Source organism: Cavia porcellus, unplaced genomic scaffold (genome assembly GCF_034190915.1).
Source record: "Cavia porcellus strain 051 isolate PalLab524CR breed Dunkin Hartley unplaced genomic scaffold, mCavPor4.1 scaffold_1, whole genome shotgun sequence".
NCBI classification, from domain to species: Eukaryota; Metazoa; Chordata; class Mammalia; order Rodentia; family Caviidae; genus Cavia; species Cavia porcellus.
The window spans coordinates 82,641,320-82,666,155 of NW_026947484.1; the positions used below are offsets into that span (position 1 = coordinate 82,641,320).

At 35.2% G+C, this 24,836-nt stretch overlaps 1 protein-coding gene across 4 annotated transcripts in view; it reads left to right on the forward strand.

Annotated features, from left to right (window-relative positions):
* Nucleotides 1–24,836, forward strand: part of Kdm4c (lysine demethylase 4C) — a 354,968-nt gene that overhangs the window by 192,841 nt on the left and 137,291 nt on the right. For all 4 annotated transcript variants that reach the window (XM_013155087.3, XM_003472256.5, XM_023566045.2 and 1 more), the window contains exons 13-15: nt 16,557–16,738; nt 18,458–18,671; nt 20,501–20,577. In XM_013155087.3, coding sequence (XP_013010541.1) covers nt 16,557–16,738; nt 18,458–18,671; nt 20,501–20,577 — 473 coding nt within the window. The remainder of the gene's footprint in view (nt 1–16,556; nt 16,739–18,457; nt 18,672–20,500; nt 20,578–24,836) is intronic.

Genomic DNA, 24,836 nt, shown 5'->3' on the forward strand with positions numbered 1-24,836 from the left:
TCTGAGCAGCTTACACCCTGACTTCAGGGCACCGTTGGGAAAATGCAAAAATAACCAAAACTGACCATAAGCAAAGGTGGGGACCAATGAGTCTTCCTGTTTAGACTTTATAAAGCCTTCAGTGGGAGCATTTTACCCTAAGAATGCCTAGGCTTTGGGCTATGCTCAGATGTATACCTCTTGTTTCATGCTAGAAGTGTGTCCTGGCTGTTAATGCCTCTAGGACATCTACCAGATTTGTAGCTGGAATGGAACTCTGGTTCACTAACAATCAGTAAAACTCTGGAATTGTGATTTTCTGCCTTGTTGGGTTTTGACACTGGAGCAGTCTCTGTTTTGCTTCATTTTTCTGCTGTATAAAATGTAAGAAATTTTTCCTGAATGATCAGAGTTTGTAACACATAGTTTATCCATGGGTTTTGGGAAATTTGAATGTCCTGAAATAGTTTGTGGTAATATGTTGTAAGGTACTTTTAAAAGAGCTAATTATCATTGGATCACATTTTTATTTATAACTCTCAGCTTTAATTCATAATTTGTAGAATAATTAACAGAGAAAGAGTGAAAGATGCAGTTATTTATATAAACTGTGTTTATGCATGTGCAGAGGTGACCTCATCTTACATATAGGATTGAATCTTAGCAACATTCAGAATGATGCCCTGGTTATTAGAGTAGTTTTGATTCCTCTTATCTGAGTTGTCTGAATAACTTATTCTCAGTCATCACTTCTGCAAGTGTGGTGCTATAATGAGCTGTTATGCATTTCTTTGAAATTAAAGATAGCTTAGTCCTCATCCCTATCTCTGTAATATCTGTGTCCCTAGACGATTACATTAAGCGTATATTTCAGGCAATGTTACAGTAATTTATTTTTTGGAATATGTCTGTATTAATATTGTAATTCACTTAGAAATGGATTAAATATTTGAATACAGAGATGAAAAATATGAAAATTGCTCCTTCAGTTAGAGTTCATTCTTGATTTGACCTAGGCTTTCAGTGTTAGAGAATAAACTGTACATATTTAAGTACATGTTACTAAGTAAAATCTCAGAAATCCAATCTGACTAAATTTTATTACTTCCCCAAATAGTTTTTCTTGTTTTATATTTTTTCTCTTAAAGTCATGTTGATAATTGGATTGACTACTAAACTGGACACTCAAGCTGATATTTTATTTATCACTTAGGTTTGTAATTATAGTTGAGTTTTTGTTTGTTTGTTTGTTTGGGTTGATTTCCTATTGCATTGACTTTAACTATCGTATAGGGCAAAAACTGAAAAAAAAAAAAAAAAAAACCACCTTGTTCTTATACTAGTGACTTGGTAAGGTTTTGGTTGAATTAGAAAGAAAAGTGCTAACTTTATAATTTATTTTCCATGGCTGATTTCTGTGTTTTTCACGCACATCTCAAAACTTTTCTAACCAGTGACTGGCATGAAATCTTTTGATCAGGTGTTTGAATATGCTGAAAGATGGGATTGTAAGATGATATTTAAGACTTTGATTCTTTGACTGCATGTATATTTTGTTATGTTAACAATCTTCTAGCAAACATCTATTTTCATTGTCCCTGTTTGAGATTGTAGCTTTGGAGACATGTTCCTAGTATGAGACATGTATATTTGTTTGCTTGACATCTTTTTTTTAAATTAATGCATATTGGCTGTATACTTACTGGGTTTCATTTTGGTAGATTTGTACATGCACATAGCATATTGATATTTTTTAGCCCCTTTCCTTTTTCTTGCCCTCTCCCCTAGCTTCACATTTTTTGGGGGTAGGAATTTATTGCATATATTTGATCATATTCCCCAGTGGGATGAACCTCCCTTGTATCCCTTACTCTGCCCCTTTGGTTTTCTCTTGTCTAATAATGCTCTTCCTTCCACTTTTGTGTCATCTTTTTTAGAGTTTACTTACTAGGGGGGACATTATACTTGTCTTTTTCAGTCTGGCTTATTTCACTCAAATGATGATCTCCAGATCAATTCATTTTCCTGCATATGACAAAAATTCATTCATTATGGTGAATACTCCATTGTGTATATATATTATATTTTGTTAATCCATTCATCTGTTGATGAATCTTGAAGGTATGTCCTTTGGAATGATTTTTTAAAAGTATATGTTGAATCAGTTTAAAAATGTCCTTTTAAAATGTCTTCGACATCTGTATCACTGATATGTAATAACAAAGAATAACATTAACAAAGCTGAGAGGTGTAGCTCAGGGATACAGTGAATGCTTAGTGTATTGGAAGCTGGGGTTTTAACCCCAAAGATCTGTCCATCCATTTAATTTAAATACCTTAATTGTGTCACAGTAGCAATCTCCATTATTTATTATTGCATTACTATATTGGAAAGCTGTAATGTAGAACTTAGTTTTTCTTCAGTGTCATCAATTCATATAAAGTTATATCTAAAATGTAATTTTTTTCTTTTGTAATTTCAAATAGACCTTTGTAACGTTTTGAAAATCAATTTAGTTATATCCCTGAAATATTGTTTTCATATGTATTCAATACAGGAATGTTAGAGCTTAGAATTATTAAAATCTTTTTATCTTAAAAAAATTGTAGTGGCCCATTTCTTCTTTCATCTTCACTCTTCCCCTTGCTCCTCTTTTCCTCCAAGATGTTTGAAACCATATGTAATGCCTCCCATGGCAGAGATTTTGCTCAGGTACCTGAAATAACAGATGCTGCTGTGCTCTTCACAACAGAGAATGGTGCTGTACCAGCCACAGCACACCACTGGAGCTTAGTCCCGAGCAGCAGTCATTGTGGTGACTGGCAAATGGAGTTTGTACTGCAGTACAGTTGCTGGCTTTTGCCATCTGCCAGGTTTCATTAGTACTTCCTGGCATCAGGCTGTCCACACTTAGCCCAAACATTTTTCTTTAGAGAAATCCATTTATATTTAGTTAACAAACTTTGTTCAAAGAGAGCACACAGAATGTGTGAATTTATCGTTGTTAAGGTAGGGTTTCCCTCAGTTCAGATACCCTTAATATTATTCTGGCTATAGTGTTTGAGGTTGGATATTTTAATAACAGCACAAATTCCTTTTTTATTTTTAATAGATTGGTGTCATTCTGTATATAGTTTTATTTTCTGGTTTTTCACCTGTTACTATAATGACTTTTATGTTGTATTCATATTATATTTCATTATTCTTTGAATGCAGCCTTCTAATGCCTCTTAATATGGTCATGGTTAAATTTATTTGCATATTTTGTTTCCTTTTTTTTTTTTTTTTTTGGTGCTGGGGATCAAACTCATTACTGTGCGCTTGCAAAGCAGGCACTTATACCACTGAACTAAATAACCAGCCCCTCCTTTGCATTTTAAGGATAGTTTGCTTTGGATATTTTTTAAAGGATATTAATCTGTCTTATCATGAACAATATTGAATGATTTTTGAGTAAATGAGAGGATAAAGGAATTTTTCTTCCTGTAAAAAGATACATCTTTTTATGAAAATATGTGGGCAATAACTGGGTATCTCCTTAGACAGTCAGAGTCTTCCTGTCTGCATTGTCATTTTAAGTATTTAGTATTTAGGGAATACATTTTAAGTAATTTTTTGCCTGACCTTTGCAAAAATTTTGCAGAAGATCCAGTGGGAAAACAAACCTATATCTGTTGAAGCCCTAACTTGTGAATGCCAATGAGTCACAGCTTTGTGCCTTCTATTTCCCATAATCTGATGGAAACCTTGTAAATTAGTTAATCGTAACTATTTTGTAGATGAAATAACTGAATTTTAGATTATAACCAAGCCAAACCAAGACTTCAGAATGTATGAGTGAGTATAAATTTATTTTCATAGGTTAGATTAGAGCTCTACTCTTACATGCATGCTTACTTCATAATAATTTTGTATAGGTTGAACTGATAGTTTAGAGTATTTGTTATGACACTTTACTTGTAAAAGCTGGATGTGCACTTTTATATGAAAGGCAGTATAAATTGATTTATACAGAAAGTAACTAAAAGTTAATAGTCATTTTTAAAAAGTGGGTATCTATACATTACCTAAGATCATATTCTCAGTGTGGCTCCTGTCTTACTCTGAGAAGTTTTATTAATTTGTAGGAACTCTGAAAATTAATAAATTAGAAATCTTTTTAAAATTCTCAACATCCAAAGATTCTCAGAATGAACTGCAACAACCCTGACTTTCTCTTTTTAAAAAAATGATAAATTTTTAAAATTTTTTATCTCAGAATAAAACCAAGCAAAAAAACCAATAAAGCCAATCAAAACAAAACAGTGCCATACAAGGTTTCAAAACAAGATAATAGGAAATCAACAATGGTTACCATAATGCCTCTTGTCTTCAAAATAGCTTCTCATACTATCAGACATAGGAAAATCAAGCAAAACAGAATAGGATAGAACCAATAAAAACAAAATAATGTAGGACTTCAAAAGAAGATAATAGTAAATTCAAAATAGCTACTGTAATGTATCTTGTTACCTGTGAAATAGCTGTCCATGCCCTCAGGTATAACAAAATCAAACAAGACAAAACAGAATAAAACCAAACCAAACAAGACAATGAAAATGATACAGGACTTTAAAATAATATAATAGAGAAATAACAATGACTACTACCTTCAGAAGGAGATTCTCTGATAGATGCCATACTGCGTATTGTTACCCTCTAAATATATAAGATTACTGGCTTTGGACCTGCAAAGTCAATTGTATTTTACTTCAGTAGCTATCATCGAAGCCTGTGTTTCTTCTTACCAACGGGTTGCTCATGGAGGGTGGAGGGTGGGGGGTGGAGGACCTTGGCTTTTCTTGTCTCCCAGCCCATGGGTCAGGAGAGGCTGGCATCTACTTGTTCTCACATGGTCCGCCAATAATGCCAACTCATAGGAAGTAGCTGTCTTCTTGTTCTCCTCACTGTACTCACGAATGGCGCTAACAGGAAGGGGCTCGTGTCTGGTTGTACTCCCCACAGTCTGCACATGGTGTTGACCTATAGGAGGTGGCTGGCCTCTTGTTCTCCTCGCTGTAGCCCCCAAATGGTATTGATTAACAGGAAAGGACTAGTTTCTGGTTGTCTTGCCTGTGATCTGTGCATGAATGACTCAGAAAGTGACTGGCTTCTTGTTCTCCTCCCTACATCCCATGAATGGCACCAACTAACAGGAAGGAGCTGGTTTCTGGTTGTCCTCTCCACAGCCCACACATGGCGCCGACTCACAGAAAGTCTTGACTTTCTCTTTAGAACCAAAAAGTATAGGTTTCCTAGGACTCCCTACTTGTTAGAGGTCTCCTCTGGCCATCAAATTCCCTATGACATTGGGTCTTTCACAGGATGTTTGTCTCTGATGTAGGCAGTAAGTGAGCATCTGAAGTGACACTGACTCTCAAACAGGTAATAAAATATCAGTGATCTCGTTATCCTTTTCAAACTGGACATGATTTCTTGAAAAAGAGAATTGTTTATGGTCCTGAGGAGAGAACAGGTATTGTTCGAATAACAAGTAGGGAGGCAGCTTTTGGAGATGCGTTTAAGACATTATTCATTATTAAGGGGGGCCAATAGTTATTGTAAGCAGGATCTCTATGAAATGGCTAATTATTTTGATTTTACTAATGGTAACTGTACAGTCAGAGTATTTGGTTAGTCTCTTAATGTCCAGATGTCACAGATAAAATAGCATTGGTTTAATTCATTTTTCTTCTAGCATTGTTATTGGTTTCTGTGTACACAATCTAATTCTGCTACCTTCCTCTATGACCTCTTAATTTTTTTCAGAAGTATTCAGAATATGAAGCAATATTTGGTTTCCTTGCTATTTGTGAGAAAGAATATTTTTAGTACTACTATAGAACAATAGTTTCATTTCATTGTGTGCATTATCCAGAAGTCTGGTGGTTATTCTTTTGTGAAACTCTGGTATAAAATGAAATTACTTACTGTATCTTAGTGATATGGCAAACACTTTCAGATGGCTATTGAAAATGCTGCTGGTATGGCAGTCACTTTGATACATATACTAAAGATAGTATCTGTACCATCATAATAGTATTAGTTTTGGGGCTGTCTATATTTCATAAGATAGCTGCAGAAGCTATTGCTTAATTTTTCTTATTAGCATGAAGTTGCTGACACTGCGGAGCCTGAAGCTGTGTTATAACCTGCTTTTGTGAATTCAGAAGTACTGGTACAGATTTAAGGAACTGCCTGGAGTTTGATTTCATGCTTTTTTTTTTTAACTGTACTATATCTGATACAGGATTTTGACAATGTTTTGTAACAATTTTGAAAGTTTCCACTATAGACTGGAGAAGCTCATCAAGGAAGAAAAAAGGAATCTCATTTAGTTGGTGTAGAAATTTTTTGTTTTGTAACAAAACTTGCCAAAGAAAGAACCAAGAAGAAAAGAAGCCTTTTTGAAGTGGTGACTCTTGCTTTGTTTTTGATTAATATTCTTAGGTTGGTTATTGAAAGCTGATTATGAAATTCTTGCTTGGGTACAGAAACAGTCAACAGCAGGATTTTTCAGATCTGTACTGTCAGCAGTGATTCTGTAATACTAATACTTTCGGATGAAAGTCTGCATGTAAATATATTTGATTCTCAATCTTTTCAGTTTCAGAAACTCTTATGCTGTTAGATATTTTGAGATTGCAAAGAAATTTCATTTGTCTTTGTGTGATTTACTTCCCAGAAGTTAAACAGGAAAGATTCAGAAATATATTAGTCATTTAAATGTAGCAATATTAGATGCATAAAGAGTTACATAATTTTTCATGAAAGTAATGGAGGACATCAACAAAATGATGGTACAGTAAGTTCTCAACTTGTGAACATTCAAGTTGGGAACTTTCACAAATGTGCAGTATAAGATTCATAGGTTGTACTGTATAAGACTCACTTTGTCAGATTATGAATGAACTCAATTTATGAATGTTCTCCTGCAATGGAACTTCTTTGTAAGTTGGAAACATATCGTATAGGGCAGTGTTGGTTAACCTAGATAGCACATGTGCTGCAGTGGGATGTTTGAATCATTGAAAGCACCAAAAGGATCTCCATCACTGGCATAGGGTCTCCAGCACTTGTGCCTTAGCATAAGTATTAATATTAATTTGAGTAATTATTGATAGATGACAATACTGTTACAAGTACTAAGGAAGGTAGGTGGGAAGTTATAGCACCTCGATGTAGTATAGAAATATAAACAAGGAAAAGCTAAGCTGCATGTATTCTGGCACTAGACTGGCTCTTGGGCACACAGAAGATTGGCATGATTTGTCACACCCAAATTCTGGTTCTGCTTCAGCAGACCTATGCTGTAAACCATAAAATTCTGACAGTAGGCCCATCTGCAGACTTTAGTCAGCCTGCCTGTATTTGTAGATAGGCTAATTGATGTTGGACTTTCCTTGCAAATCTGCTATTTAAGACTAGAACAGGTCACAAACTATTATGTGCCTTATATTTAATGCACAAATATCAATACACAGCCACAAGGGTTATGAAATACAAAAGTATCATTATACTACCAAAGGAAAGAAATAAAGTCCCAGTAATCAACTTTAAAGAAATTCAGATTTCCAAACTGCCTGATAAATCACAATACTAATTTTAAGTATCTCAGTGAGCTATGAGAGAATTAAGATAGACCAATAATTAGGAAAACAATATATGAAATTACTATTTCATCAAAGAAGTAGTAACCATAAAACAGAGCCAAACATATGTGGCAGAGCTAAGAAACACAATGAAAGTACAGAAAAATTCTATAAAGTGCTTTTGTAGCAGATGTGATCAATCAGAAGATCAATGAGGGTGGGGGGATTTAGCTCAGTGGCTGAAGCACTTGTCTGGTAAGTGCAAGGTCGTGAGTTCAATCACTCTTACAAAAACAAACAAATAAACAAACAAATATCACATTGAGTTTGAAAGCAAATCATTTGCAGTTATCCAAAGAACAGAAAAGAAAAAGAATGAAAAGAAGGCTGTTATATTTTGATCTAACCCTCCTAAATTCACGTTGAAACCTCATTGTGAGTTTCAGAGGATCTCTAAAAGAGGAAATTCTTTCTTTCTTTTTATTTAAAGAAAAATAAACAAAATAGTAAAAGGGTACAAGTAATACAGAATTTCAAAAAAAAATAAACAGAAATCACTAGTTAATAGATTAATATTGTCATCTTAGAAATAGTTGACTAAGTTACAAAATTAAGCGTACAAAGTGGACATTCAAGCAGTGAGACTGCAAATAGTTGTGTTCAGTAATCCAACAAATACTTAGTAATATAGTCATCTATCTTACACACCTAAACACACTTGCAGTTGTGTCCTTTAGAGCACTTTCTTCCTTTAGAGCACTTTCTAAGGAGGAAATTATTTCTTGAGGGCTTTGTCCTTATGACTGTGTTAGTGACTTAGAGGAGGACTTGAGATGACTTTTCCTCTTCCCTTCCATTCTGTGTACCATATAAAGATAAGTGGCTGACATTCATGAGGAATAGACCTGTTAGATATTAAACCAGCTATTACCTTGGTTTTCAACTTTCTAGCCCCAGAACTATGAAAAAATAAATTTCTATTCTCTATAAATGATTCATCTTGTGGTATTTTGTTATAGTAGTACAAATAGACTAAGGTAAAAGCCGATAAGAATTATGGACCACTATCAAGGGTGTCTCAGAAGGAGCAGAGAAAGAGAAAATATCAGGAAACATTTCAAGAAAATGCAAATGTTCTATAAGGCAAGAGAGGAAAATCAATGTCCTGATTCCTTAAGTCCAGAGAATTCCAAGCAAATTAATTATAATTAGATCTTTACTGCCATGTGTTATAATCAAACTCTCAAAGGTCAAAGACCAGAGAATTTCGGAAGATACAACAACAAAGCACCTTGTCACATACAAGAGAATCTCTATTAGAGTACCTGGGGATTTCTCGGGAGAATCCTTGCATGACACAAGGATGATATATTAAATTGCTGACAGAAACAAGAACAAAACTGTCAACCAAGAATCCTGTATCTGACAAGACAGTCATTCAGAAATGAGAGAGAGAATTAAGGGTCTTCACAAACAAAAATATGGAAGTTCATCATCAGTAGGCCTGCCTTATATATGTGTTAAAGGAAGTTCTTCCAGATGAAGAAAAATGATGGCAATTTGCTGTGTGAAAACATATGACAGTAAAAATCTCACTAATAAGAATAAGCACACACAATCAGAATATCCAGGTCCTGTAATGGTGTTGTGTAATCAACATCTTTGGTTTTAGAGGTAAAAAACCAAAACTATTAGAATAATTGCTGTACTTTATTAAGAGAAATAAAAAAGATGCAAATTGTGATATAAAAACATATAATGTAGTGAGGAAGAATAAAAACTTAGGTTTAATGTGATTGAAATTATCAGCTTAAAAATAGCACATTGTAATTAAGCCTCATCATCATCTCAAATCACAATAATATAGTCAGGCTGGGGGTGTAGCTCAGTGGTAGAGTGAATCTGTACTCTGTGCAAGGACCTAGTTTGGTCTTTAGTGCTTGTGTAAAATGAAAGAAAAAATGATACAGTATTGGAAACACAAAAGATAAAACATAAGGGGGCAAAACATACCACTGTAGAAAAATGATCATCCCATACAGGAGGACTTTCAAAGAGGAAGAAAGGAACAGTGGCTCTATAAAAGAGCCAGAAAACAATGTGCAAGATGCAACCCTAAGTTCTTATATATCAGTAATTCCTTGAATGTAAATGGTTAATTTATCTAATCTAAAGGTATTCCATAGCTGAATGGATTAAAAATATGTGTATACAAAGAAGACCCAATCTGTCTTGTAGAAATTCATTTCAGCATTAATGATACATAATCATTAAAAAGTGAGGGAATGGAAAAAGAAATTTCTTGCAAATGAAGATCAAACGGCAATGATAGCTATAATTATGTCAGCAAAATAGTGTTAGTAAATAATGTGTAAAAATGAAGATGTGAATATTTGCATAATTAATAAATTATAAATTTGAATGCAACAATGCGCAACAAAGCCCATGTCACTAGACCTGAAGAGAGAGAGAGAGACTGTGATATAATATCAGTGCAGGACTTCAGTACCTTGCTTTCAACAATGTGTGCATTGTGGTTCATCCAAACAGAAAATCAGTAATGGCACGCTGGGCTTGTACTTCACTTTAGATCAAGTGGACCTAACCAGCATATAAAGAATATTTAATTCAACAGCAGTGCAATATGTATTTTTCTCAAGCACACACAAAACATTCTCCAGGACAGTTTGTATGTTAGCCACAAAACAAGTATTAATAAATTTGAGGAGACAAAGTATTGCAAGAATTCTGATTACTATGGTATGAAACTAGAAATAATAGGTAGTTTTTGAAAATTCATATATTTGGAAATAAAATAGTATGCTCCTGAGCAACCAATGGATCAAGGGAGATAATAAAAGGGAAAATGGAAAATTTGAGTAAAAATAGATATTCAACATCCAAAACTTATGAAATAATAAAAAGTTTCTTTACATGGAATGTTATGACATACATCATGATATGAGGTAATTATATACAAATGCTTACTGGTAAAACATTCAGAAGTCAAGCAGTCAATTGCAGTTGTAGAAGGAAGTAAAAAATGGGAAAATTGTAAGATTGATAGGCATAATGATGCCAAGTGATCAAAAACAAATTAAAAGCCATAATAAAAAAAACCACTTTCCCTTTACTTTGTATTAGAAGGTGAAAGGTGTGTTTGAAAAAGGTCAGTAAAGGTACATTTTAAAAGGAAGCAGGATGGGATGCTCCGAACATGGCAGACAGATAGCAGCAGCTACGCAGGCTGTCTCCGAGACCCTGCTTAGAATCCAGAAATGGTACGGAGGGAGGAATCCTAACCAAAAGGAGATATACCCTGCAGACCCAAGAACGAACTGGCTGAGAGATACCAATTGGGAATGCAATCCTGGTGCTATAACAGGAACAGATAAAGCCTGTGTGTGGAAGCTGGAGCCCCTGCCACTGAAAGCCGTGATTTGGGTTTCCTGCCGCTGCGGCTGCATCTGAATCGGCTCAGCAGGGAGAGAGACGCACAAAGCGCTGAGAACAGGAATTGGTAAAGGAGTTAAGAGCTGGGTAGGCAGGGAGCCGTGCATCGATCTCCGGTGAGTGAGGGAAACTGGGACTCTCCCACGGTCTAGGAGGCGCCAACAGAGGACATTCTGGGACCGGGAAGACTTGCTGGAACAGGGAGCTGTAGTGACTTCAGTCACATATTCCCCTTTCAAGCGGGATTGGTGAGCAGTGCCTAGCCTATGTGATGCTGCTGGCTGAGACCCAGTAGGCTAGCACAACCCAGATCCCAGCACCTGAAGGTGCGCCCTAGCAGTGAGGCCTTTTGACATGGAGGGGCGGGCCCCGCATAAACTCCCTGGTCCATAACTCCCCTGTGCGCTGCGGTGGGCGGGAACCCCTAGCTGGAGCAATTCAGTCAGACTGTGGCTGTCAGGGAAGGAAGCTGGGCCTCCTATATATGCTTGCATATATAAGGAACAGAATATGAGAAGAGGGAGCAACAAGAAAGGCTCCTTGGCCCCCAATCCTGAGAAACAGGCAACAGCAGACATACCACCAATAGACATAAAAGGCTATTTCCAGAGCCTCATAAACGAGTTCAGGAATGAAGTTATTAATGACCTGAAGCAAGACATAAACGGAATAGTCAGAGAAATGCTAAGTACCACCCACGAAAAAGCAGATGGTGGAATGGAAGAACAGAAAAAGAGGGGAGAATTATTTGATGGAGAAAATAGAGAACACATAGAATATGTGAAGCAGGTTCAAAGAGATTACCAGGAAACTAAAAACTCTATCGAAAACTGGCATAACAGCTTGAAAGAAACTAAGGACAGACTATCTGAACTGGAGGGCAGATTTGTAATATGGGAGCGTGAAATGAAAAACTTCTTAAAAATAACAAAAAAACAAACAGCAACAATACAAAAACTAGAAGATAATAAGAGGATCTATAACTTAAGAATTAAGACTGTAGGAGAAAAAGTGGGAACACAAACAAATGGACTACAAAAGCTATTCACAGAAATAATCCAAGAGAACTTCCCTAATTTAGTAAATGGTAAAAGATACTCAGATATATGAGGCATACAGGACTCCAGCTACCTACAACCCAAATAGAACTACACCCAGGCATATAATAATCAAAATTTCAGAATTCCAAAATAAGAACAGAATATTAAAAGCTGTCAGAGACAAGAAACAAATCACTTACAAGGGAACACCCATCAGAATTACAGCAGACTTCTTGGCACAAACCATCAAATCACGAAGAGCGTGGGGGGAAATAATTCAAGCTTTGAAAGATAATAAGCTCCAGCCAAGATTGAGATATCCTGCACAACTATCCCTGGAAATTGATGGAAAAACAAGGTGCTTCCAGGATAAAGAGGAACTAGGGGAATATGCAACCACCAGTTCAACTCTACAGAGAATACTGCAGGATATTCTAAAAAAGAAAAATACGAAGAATCCAGAAATAGTGCCAGAGAGACCACAATGAATGGAGCAGAAAACAAAATGAAGAAGACAAGCTGACAACTAATGACAGAAAAAGAGCTCAAGAGAAATGAGGCAGAGAAGATTGGATGATAGGAACAGCTATCTTAGAAAAAATGATGTCATAATAGGTAGTGCTGATTTGGTATCATCTTATTTTGAAGTCCCATCAAGCTTTTGTTCTTCTGTCTCCATAGGTCTTAACATGTTGTATCTTATTGGATTTTATTATATGTGATAGTATAAACAAAAACTTTTATAGACAAGGAGATTATACAGAAACCATAGTTCATTATCTGTTAGTTGATTCTAAATACCCTGTAATACTGTCATTCTCTTGAATGGTTATACATTGTGTTGATATAGTTGATGCTACAGTATACGAAGTTATGCTCAAAGATCTCAAGGAAAGAGACAATATAGTAACTACTTTTATGTCAGGATTATCTTGTGGTGAAACACTAATTTGCTTAAATGGTTATGTATTGATCTGCACTGTTAAGTTGTTATGCCCTCTTTTATCTCAGTCTCCATTTTATTATTTACTTTTTTATTTTTATCCTTTTAATTAAAGGAAAAATAAATTTTAAAAAAGCAGGATATATTATAGTAACCGACTTTGATATTCTATTAACTTGATTTGAAGCCCTGTATTGCTCTCACCATCTTGTTTTGACTGATGTTCCTCTATTATGCTTTGCTTGATAGTACCATGTTTGAAAGTTTAGGCAACAGCTGTGAAGATAGTGGGATTCATTATGGCGCCCATTCTGGTTTGACTGTTACCTACTTTTGAAGACCTGTAATGTCTCCAATGTTTTGATTTTGTTGGTTTTGTTCTTTACTGTTTTGTTCAATTTTATTATAACTGATGATATAGACAATTCTATTTAAGATAGCGGGAGGCATTATGGTAACCATTGTTGATCATCTTGTATTATGTTTTTATATTACCTGTTATGTCCACCCTTTTGATTTAACTGATTCTGTTCTGTTAAGTCACATTTGGTTTTACTCTCTTCCAAAAAAAGTAATAAGAACTGTGGGAGCAATAAAACCAAAATGTATAATAGTCGTTGTACAAAAGAGAGGAAAAGAAAATGCTCTAAATGGTATAACTGCATGTAAATTTAAGTGTATAAGATAGACAATGATATTACTGAGTTTTGTTGGATCATTGAACAGAACTGTTTGCAGTCTCACTGTTTGAATGTCCACTTTATATGCTTTAATCTTGTAACTTGAACAAATATTTCTAAGATTACAATATGTAATCCATTAACTAGTGATTTCCTACTGTTAATTTTTTTTCTGAAATTCAGTATAACTTGTACCCTTTTTCTGCTTTTTTTCCTTTTTCTCCTTAAATTAAAAAAAAAAAAAAGGAAGCAGGAAGAGAAATAGAAGATAATGTTTGGGGACTGAAATAGGGCAGTTTGTATTTAGAATCATGTGATGTTAAGAGTATTAAGGTATCTGCAAGGGACTCCTGAGCCTTTTTTTCCAGAAGAGAGATCCTAAAGGGTTGTGGTTTCTAGTTATATATGAATATTGTAAATCTGGGAAAAGCAGGCTCAGGGATAGTCAATGCTCATATTAATAACATGGCTCAAGAGCAGGCATGAGTTCTTGGAGACAGGGAAGAATGAAGAGTGTTAAGGCAATGTCAGCATTAGAAAATATTTAAAGCTTTCTTAAAATTTAAATAACTATTACCATACTTCGGATTGACTTCTTTGCCCTAGTGAAAGTTTGCAGCAATCAATTTAATAAGCAGATCAAAAGAAAATAAGATGATTGTGTGAATATTACTACAAATATATACATTTTTTATTACAGAGAGTTTTCAGAAACTGTATCACTTTAAAATTTTAAAAAAGTTTTACATAACATTTTTAGTACTGAAAAAAAAGTAAGCCTTGGAGTAGACGAAGGGGTCGTATGAGATTTTGTTTTGTCCTTCTGCATCAAGGAATTTGCATCTAGTACTAGCTAGGTCTTTAGACACCCTGGTCCCTTTCCTTGCTGCTGCAAACTGTTGCTGCCATGATGCTTTTAATGTTCAGGATTATATAGTGGTGGCAGAAGACTTAATGATGGCAGAAGACTGCAACTTCATGTGGCCAAAGACCAGTGTAGAGCAGCGTCCTCTTCCAGGGCATTGTTGAGAAATTTCGAGGACAGTCTGAATTGTATCAGTCTGTCGCAGGCCAAGCCTTGGCACTGGAGTAGAACTGGAGAGGCTGCCCTTACCCACCTGTACCCTGAATCCACTGTTGAGAATTGTCCTGTCCTCTGCTTCTTTATCATTATCATTAGGCTTTAGCGATTGGAAGGCTTGGAAATTCTTCATATTAATTTATGAATAATCCCAGGGATTTAATGATCCGTGTGTTTCAATCTTTTTGAATAGAGCAAGTAGTTCAGTAATCTTATTTATAAGCCAGTAAGTAGTCACAATATCTTTTCAGTCCCATGGTCCCCTCTCCCCTTCTTGGTACTGGGGATTGAACTGATGGCCGTTTTACTAAAACCTTTTTATTTTGAGACAGTGTCTCACTAAGTTGCCCAGACTGGACTCAAATTTGAGATTCTTCTGCTTCAGCCTCTTAGGGTGCTAGGAGTATATGCATTTGTTATCATACCCAGCTTTTTTTCAAAAACTTGCATTTTAAATACGTGTAGGAGATGTTAGGTTATGAGTTCACACTTAATGGTACTTACATTTTCTGGTTAACTTTTGATTTCAGTCTTTCATTTGTCAACTCTTAGTCTTCATGCCATATGTTGTGTAGTGTAGAGCAATTGATGGGGATTCAGTTTATATTTAGTAGCAGATTATTTCACTGTCAGTATAAGCAAACATTCTTACTTTTTATTTTCAAACACTCTGCCCCTGGCTGAGTGATGTGAATTTTTCATTGTAACAGCAACAGTTCCACTGCCACTGCCAGAGATGCTAATAATACCACCATAATAGAAATAAGATCATTCCTTTTCTTCAGCCTTTTCCATTTTTCTGTCTGTTTTGGTTGGACTTGACTTTTTCTAGAATAGGTAAGTCAACACAGCATGGGCTAAAACACTATAGTTCCCCAGTGCTTTGGTGCTAAGGACAGTGCTCTACAGTATTTATTCCTAAGACTGTGACAATACTGGTAAGGAATTTTAGAATACATCACAACTCTAGGCAACAAGATGTAGCTGTAGTTGCTGCCACCTGCTCTGAAATATATTGTTGTCTGCTATTATTGAGAGATACTTTCTTCTCTTGACATACCATGTCTTGATGTATTTTTATATTACTCAGTAAGATTTTTTTAAAAGTAATATATTTGTGGAGTTAATCTCTACTCTTATAGTAATAGAAATATGTACTTAAAGAGATTTGACCCTTTTGAAGTATCATGTAGAACAAATAAAATATGTGATAATAAGGATTGTCTTTTTTATCCATGCATTGCCAGTGTATTGCTTGACACATTATGATTGCTGTGTAGATGTCATTGATTCTTGAACCCAAAAATAAATTTAATGAAGTCTCATTGATAAACCTTTATGTTAGGAGAAAAAGTAAAATATTGATTAGTCATTAATGGAGTTAGATAATTTCCTGATGACTAGAAGCCAGTCTGATGCACAAACATTTATTTTACCATGTGTAGCAGCTGAAACACACAGAAACAGTGAAGTTGAAAGGAGGGAGCAGTAGAATAATTCCTGGTAGGCATGGGGAAGATGACAAAGGTGATGTTTTTTCAGGCCATATGAACCGGTCTGGTTTTTGATAGATGAAAACAAAACTTGCTTTATTTTATTTCTCTCAGTACGCATTATTAGAACAAAATAGCTTGGGATCTGGCATTAATATCATGGATATTTGGAATATGTGGTTCTTTTATTTGAAGAGGGTAATTTGTTTTTCCCTGGGTCTCTGTTCTTTATGTTTTTGTGCCCTCTTTCTTAAGAATTGCCTGAGGTTCCATCAATAGAAGAAGAAGTGGAAGAAACAGAGTCTTGGGCAAAGCCTCTCATCCATCTTTGGCAGACGAAGCCTCCTAACTTTGTGGCTGAGCAGGAGTATAATGCAACTGCAGCAAAAATAGAGCCACACTGTGCCATTTGCACCCTGCTTATGCCATACTACAAGGTAATCTGGGGTGTGACGTCAGCACATTCTATTCTTGCTGCCTTCTTGTATGACTCTACATCCAGGAAGTCACCTTTGAATCATTGTAGATTTAGTGTACATATCAGAAAAGAAGGTGATAATACTCGTTAGCTAATGACCTTCATACAGTAACACATATTTCCAAGAATCCGCTCTGGAGACATTTTTGGACACTATTTTATCTTTTTTTAATACCTCAGTTTATTTCAAGGAAGAAGCAATTCTAACCTTTCTAATCCTTTTACCAAGAAACACAAACTTAAAGCTTAGATATAAAATGATGCAAAGAGAGGACTTAGATCTGGTTCTGTTTTATGTTTGAAAATGTGACTCTCGGATGGTGTAAATGTTGACTCTCACCCATGTTTTTTTTGTGTCTCTTCATCTTCCCATGTGGAACATGCAAAAGGCACAGGCAGGCCTAGATATAAACTGAGTTGCTTGGCCCCACATTGTTAGTCAGCTGTTCTTTGGGACTCTTTTCCTTATTATTCCGTGTACGCTTCACTGATAGTTCTCAGCTCAAGGAAGGTCACATTTTCACTAATATAAATGACGTGATCTTTAAGAATCTAGTGCAGGTGGAATTATATAGTCTGTTTTAAGGGACTGTTATTATAAAGGATATCTATGAATATTTTGTTTTTTGTTACATTTTCACTTAATAAAATCAGAAATATTTCTCAAAGTCCGTGAGATAGTAAATCTTCTGTTCAGATGTTTCAGGTCAAGAATATGTGTGATATTTCATATTTTTAGACCATTATAAATAGAAATAGTTTACCCTTTTCAAAGTATTATTTTTTTTTTTTTTGGTCTTTTTCATTTTTTATCGGTACCAGGGATCGAACTTATGACTGCCTGCTTACAGGGCAGGCGCTTATGCCGCTGAGCTAAATCCCCAGCCCCCAAAGTATTTTTAATATGGCACTGGTGAGTGACAAATATTATTTTTGTTTTCCATTAGCCATTACATTTCTACATTTTAACTTTTCTTATTGAGTCCCATTTTGATATAATCTGTTTATATGTTTCCCAGTAATAACAAATTCCAACTAATTCAGTAAATTTAAATAATATCTTTGCAGATAATATGTTAGTGCATTGCATATAGTTTCAAATAAACCCTAAGCATTTACCATGTATTTTAGTAAGAGATGACAGTTTTATTTGCCACAGGATCCTTTCTTATTTGGTCACATTTATCAGTTCTGTTTCTTGCTATTTAAGCCTTTATGATGAGTGTACACCTCACCATAAAGACTTAACCTTCAATGCTTCTCTAAATGCTATTGCTCAGATTAAAACTGGAGTCTTTTAAAACACTCTTCCAAATGTTACTTGCTAGTATTTTTCACTAAGTGAAAGTAGAAGTTGACTTGGTACAAATAAAGATAGAAAGAAAATTCTTCAGAAGAATTGATTTCCATGAACTTTTCCTGGAAGAACACATTGTTAGTAGTTCATCATTTTCTTGTAGGAGCAGGCATTCAGAATATTCTCTTGTTCTTGCAAATTAGCTTCTGCATGTGAGTCAGAGAAGGAGTGTTGCTAAAAAGCTAATTGTTTGGTCAAGGGGAACATGAAGAAGAACACAAGTTAGAATGCAGTTTTAATACAGGTGAGGATGCATGTGACTCACCAGAGTATATGATGAGTGCATTTCTATTTTCACTCATGTGGAATTGTATTTTTCAGCCAGATAGCAGCAATGAAGAAAATGATTCTCGATGGGAGACAAAATCAGGTGCAGTGGTAATGTCAGTCGGAAAGACTAAGCCCCTCATTCCAGAGATGTGTTTTATATATAGCGAGGAAAATATAGAATATTCTCCGCCCAATGCCTTCCTTGAAGAGGATGGAACAAGTCTTCTGATTTCCTGTGCAAAGTGCTGTGTACGGGTTCATGCAAGTAAATAAATCTTTATTTTATCAGTCATTAGCTGTTAAGTGCTTCACATAGGTCTTATTTCTCACCTTTTTGGAACCTGCAAACCTATTGCATTTGAAGTATGTGATTCTTAATGGTTAGATAAGTTTTTTCTCACATTTCTTAGTAAAGTATGAGTATGTAATCACTCTTTAGTCTCTAGTTTTGTGCAGTGCTTAGTGGAGAACAGTTCTGGTTTTTCATTTGTTTGGGGATCCTGCCGAAGGGCCCTTTTGTTACAGGGCTCCTTTCAAATACTTGAATTTCCCTTAGGTGTAGTTTGTAAAACTTAATAAAAATGACTATTTTTTTTGTGTGTGTGACTTTTTAGTGAGAAATTAATATTCCCCTTGGTGATCTGGAAAGTTTGGAGAGTTGCTTTTGCACTGAGTTAAAGTTGTATTTATCATTAGGGTAGGAAAATCTCTACTGCCATTTGGGTTGTACAGTCACCACAATAGTTTATTCCCTGGAGATGGTTAAGTTGTGTAACTGTCTCAGTTAGTTACTTTTACACAGTGGACAAGTGGTAAAACACATTTTCTAAACATTGACCTACAATGTAAATCTTATAGGATATGTTAAAGGAATTTACTATATAATCAACTCTATTTTAAAGATTTATTATTCTTGGTTTCCTCAATCACTATATATATCACACCAGTGTAACTTGATTTATAACATAATTATCATCTTGTGTTTTTACTCCAGAGCAATAATAGTAGTTTTTAGTAGAGTTGAAATAGCCTATCAGGTTTGTGTGCTTTAGACATCGTCTACCTGAAATATAATACATATTTTTGTTATATTGATAGCAATTGATCATACCAACACAATATTTGCTATACATTATTATATACCTCAAAGGCCACCAGGACACCAAAAACAGTGAGTCAGTCTTGGTTCCTCAGTGCAATGGCTATGCATTTTAACAATACTATTTCATAAACATGTGCTTGACCTTAGTATTTAATGGACTTGACTATTTTAGGCATTTGTTATTTTCTGTTCTTATCTCAAATATTACCAATATTTGATTAGAATTTACTTATCTAAATTATTTAAAACTCTTATTTCAAGAAATCAAGATAACATGTTTTAGGCTGGGGATATAGCTCAGTAGTACAGGGACCTGCCTGCCAAGCGCAAGGTCCTGAGTTCAATTCCTGGCAAAAAATAAACCAAACTGTTGGAGCTGTTGAAGCTGAATATACATGCAGGGTTGTGGCAGAGCCTGGGCATGGCTGAACTGAGAATGAGGAGATGGCTTAGGGGACAAGATAGGCCACAGCTGAGGCTACCTGGAGACGTCTCCTAGGATAGTTTTCCTTAATTAGTACCATTTGTTGCTCAGAGGGGTTCCCCTCCCAAGATCCTGCTCAGGTTTTCTACAGTTCCCACTTTAACTTCTTCCTTGTTTTGAATAAATATAAGCTACCCAGGGTCAGTCGGCTGGCTGATTAGCAGAGTTATGAACACAGCAGAGGTTTTTGGTCCTCCTGGAGCCCTAAAGATCATACCACTTGTCTCATTCATTTAAGTCTTTGCTGTGCCCTCGTTTGGGAGATTGGGGATCTGGGCACAGACCCCAGTACCAAACCAAACCAAATCCAAACAAGATGACATGTTTCTTGGTGTTACATAACCAAAATTCTCTTTGAGACAGGCTTGCTTGTATTTTATTTTTCCAGTGGGAATAAAAAGTAGTGTAGTAGGTAGTTGACCTGGTTTTGTTTATTTTGCTGTTGAAATATGTAATATTTTAAAGGTAGAGGAGACCTAATGTGTGGCTCCATATTCTTATTTTCTAGGTTGTTATGGTGTCCCTTCTCATGAGATCTGTGATGGATGGCTATGTGCCCGGTGCAAAAGAAATGCGTGGACAGCAGTATGTAGTCTATTTTAGTAGTGTTTTATCTCTCCTCTTACCCTATGGCACTGTGTGGGCACAGTAAATCTGCTAGAAAATAAGGTTACACACATGTTCTTGTGTGTAGTTCCCCACTTTTTCTCTATTCTATCTTTTCCTCTCCAAATCATCTTACATGCTGACATTTAAAAAATAGTAGGTAAATTTCTCTTCTTTTAAATGTATACGTTATCAAGCCCACATGTACATCTTTAAGACTCAAATTTTGCTTCATTTTCCTTTTTAACTCCATTTTTGCATTCCTTAACAATAAAGTATTATAGGTAACTGTCATGGTAGAGATATTTAGTGATTCCTGAGAAAACCATGTTGATCCTCAACTTTTCCTTTAAAATAAGCCCCCCATTTTTCATCCTTGTATCTACATCTTAACAGGTATCAGAGTATTAGCTCTGCCAGGTGTTACTGTGAAGTTAACAACAGTGATCTGCCACTTGAGTAATCTGCCACCAAGTACTCTTGATCTAAACTGCTTTTCCTATAACCCTCTGTGGAAACTTACATCCAATCATTGATTTCTAATTCACTAATGTACTTTAACATACATTTTGCCATTTATTTTCTATCTTAATTTTTCTTAAAAATTACATTGTCTTTCAAGAGAAGTCAGAGTATTCTCAAAAGCTATGACCTGCCAGATCACAACAGTTTACCCCTCACTGATGATCTCAGAGCAGATAGTGAACTTTATGCTTTTAACTATAAGAGTGACCTTTTAATTTTTTTCTTCATTGACCACTAATTATCAAAAATTAAACTTTCTTGCAGCAAGAATTGAAAACCTGAAGGAAAATATAAGGGCTATATCTTACGTGATGAAAATTTATGCCATGATTATGTATAATTAGGTCCATGTAGAACTAGTTACATGATGACTGTGAATTAAAAGAGTTTGAGAAGGGGTATCTCTCTGACTTATTGCTGGCATTCACTTTGGGGAGTGAGGAAAGAGGTCAGAAATTTGGACACTCTTTACAGTCCAAATCACATGATCTGTTTGACGTCAGAGGTAACAAGGGCTTATTCTAGTAGTCCTGGAAAACATGGTGGTATTTTCTTTGTTATAATCAATAAGGGCAACAAAATCTTAAGAACATTAAAAAGTCCTTAAAACAGCCAGATAGTTTTGCCTACAGGGATGAGTGGGTAAATTCAGCCCCTGTTTACTATGCAGGTCTTATTTCATTATATGAGCCAAATTAGAAATTAGAAATTAGAAATTAGAAGCCAGCTAGTCGCATTCATCAAGGCTTTAAAAATTCTCTGTTTGATTCACAGTTACTGTGTAGCTCCTGTGCTGGAGCAGTGTGTCCTGCTGTCCACGGTATCCTTTGCATGACAGAACCAGGGCTGGGCCCCGACCACTGGTCCAGATTTTAATGCTGGCTCTGCTTGCTTCTGCTTTTTCAAGAGGCATGATCTAAAAAGAGAATACTCTCATTAATCTCTCCTTGGGCTTGATTCAAAGAATTTTTACACTAATCTGAACTCCTTGCCTCTTTGAGCACTACAATATTTCATTGTTTTGTTAAATTGGTGTTTTGTAAATCTATTTCAATTTGCAACAACTGGTAACTGGTAATTATAATTTTAGAGTGATTTTTCAGACCCACATAGTCCCTTTCTTTCCCTCTTTCTCTCTTTCTTCCTTCTCTTTGTCTCTTTATCTTTTTCTTTTCTTTGTCCGTCTCTCCCTTCCTTCTTCCCTTCCTCCTTTCCTCCCTTCCTTCCTTCTTTCCTTTCTGTCTTCTTTTCTTTTCTTTTTGGGATTTAACCTAGGAGCTTGCATTTGTTGGGCAAGTATTCTGTTACTGAGCTACATATCTAGCCCCAACCCACTGAATTTCTTAAATTGGAAATTAGTGGGGTGTGGTTGCACATGCCTATAATCTCAGCATTTGGAAGCTGAGGCAGGTGGAATCCTTCCTGTACTATATAGCAAGACTTTGTCTCCGTAACACCCCCCCCCCAAAAGTAAATTATCTGAATTATTTGTAGATATCAGTTAGTTTTTCAGCTTACCCATTTTGAGTGAACTTTATGAATTTCCATTTCTCTTGAATAATGGAATTGCAGCAAAGAAACTGACAGTATTGATACTCTGACTTTAATACCTTGATTTAGTGTAGTAGTGAGTTTGGCAGTATTAATTTATTTTTTTTTTATCTTTTTCCTTTTTACCGGTACCAGGGATCGAACTCATGACTGCCTGCTTACAAGGCAGGCGCTTATGCCGCTGAGCTAAATCCCCAGCCCCAGCAGTATTAATTTTTACTAAACATTTATGTTTGATTTCTTTGAATTTTGCGGCTGGAATGATTGAATTTTTAAAAGTTCTTCAATAGACTTCTCTCGGAATCAGTCTCACATTGTAACTTTTAGATTCCAGAGTAGTCCTATACCTTCTTTTAAATGGAGGTTCTGAAGGAATTCATGAAATCTAATAGTGGAGCTGAAGTGGAATGATATTTCAGTGTTGGCTTGTGTTCACAAACTATCATTTCCTAATTATTTGCTAGGATTTTACAAAATGTACCTTGTGAAGGTAAGAATTATTCATCAGGAATAAAAAACAAATTTCTAAAGCATATTTATCTTGGGAGATAGTTATAAAACATGATTATTCTAATTGTTTCCTTATGTTAAGTGCTCTTGACCTCTTTATGCTTTTAAAAGGTATATGTGACAAATATATGTGGTGATTGTATTTTTGAAATATACTTTGTGAGGGGCAATTTTGGGGATTGAAACCAGAGATATCACAAGCTGAGCTATATCTCTAGCCATTTTTATATATTTTTGAGACACATTCTTTCTAAGTAGCTAAGTTGCTGAGACTTGGCTAGAACTCACAGATTTGCTATCTCACTTTCCCATTGGGATTACAGGTGTGTACCACAATCTCAGTTTAAAGATGCATCTTAAAAATAAGATATCATGTAATCGTACTGTATTACAGAATTATGAGTCAGTAATAGTGTGGAAGCAAAGGCATCTTAAATTCATTTAATCTGATCCCTGACAATAAATAAATCCATGTGTTAGAGTGTACTATTATTGTCTTCTTCTACTTGGAAAAGATAATGAAAGAACCTTGTAAAGAATTTAAGCTCACATCAAGGTTTTTTATTATGTAGTTATGAAGAGCGGATATCAGTGTGGACCAAGATACTTTTCAGTTTTTAAGTAACTGGAAGTCAGACCCTGTCTCATTTGTCTCTAACATTCCTAAAACATGGTATAATGTTTGATTATTTTAAGATAATGGAATAGAGAGAAAAGTTGATACCATAGTATTAAGGGCCAGGTATTTATTTTCAGTTTTCAGAGTTAAGTTCAGACCTTACTTTGATCCATTTTAGTGCCATTTCCTTACTTTATCTAGTTGTGTCAGTAAAAATAGAAATCTGGAAGCTATATTGAAGCTTCAAATGCATGTGTCTTAAGAAAGCAGTTAATTATGATTTTTAGATTATGTCGTAATTTGGATTCTAGGATTATCATTCTATGCCCACCTTCAAATGAAATGAAAGAAAAATTCAATAGCTACCTGCCTGCCCTTAAATTTAGGTTGTGTATTTCATAGTCCTAATTATCATTGGTTTGAGCTTCTGCTTTCTCATATGTTGGTATGGCTGAGTAAATCAAGATGATAGTGTGAAAGCTCTATTTGAAATTATGACTTAAAACTCAGATGTATTAGATTATTTTATTTTCAGCTCTGTTTTATAATGCCCTCTTTTCTTTATTCTTAAAATTCTTTTTTTGGAGCAGTTATTTTCATTTATTATGGCATCCTTTCAGAGAACATTTCAAACATTGCTGGGTCCTATTCTTAGATATATAATGTTGATACTCTGATTTTAGTGTCTGTTTCTTATTATTTTGATCTTCATGTACATCCCATCATTTTTATCTAACTTTCTATAGTTTGTATCTATTATGGGCACAAATTTCTACTACATGTTCCTGCTGTTTAAAAATGTGACTCTAATATTCTTACCTTAAAAAAAATACAGAATTTGTATTCTTTTTGTGTTTTTCTTTCACTGTTTCCTTGTTTTTATTCCTATGTTGAAAATTTCTCAGAGTCTGTCTCTGAAATACTTGAAAAGTACATCAGGGCCACACTTTTAATTATGAAGGAAGATGTTAATTAATTGTCCATATTAGGCTGGCGATCTAAAAAAGTACTTTTATTATGAGTTTAAAATCTA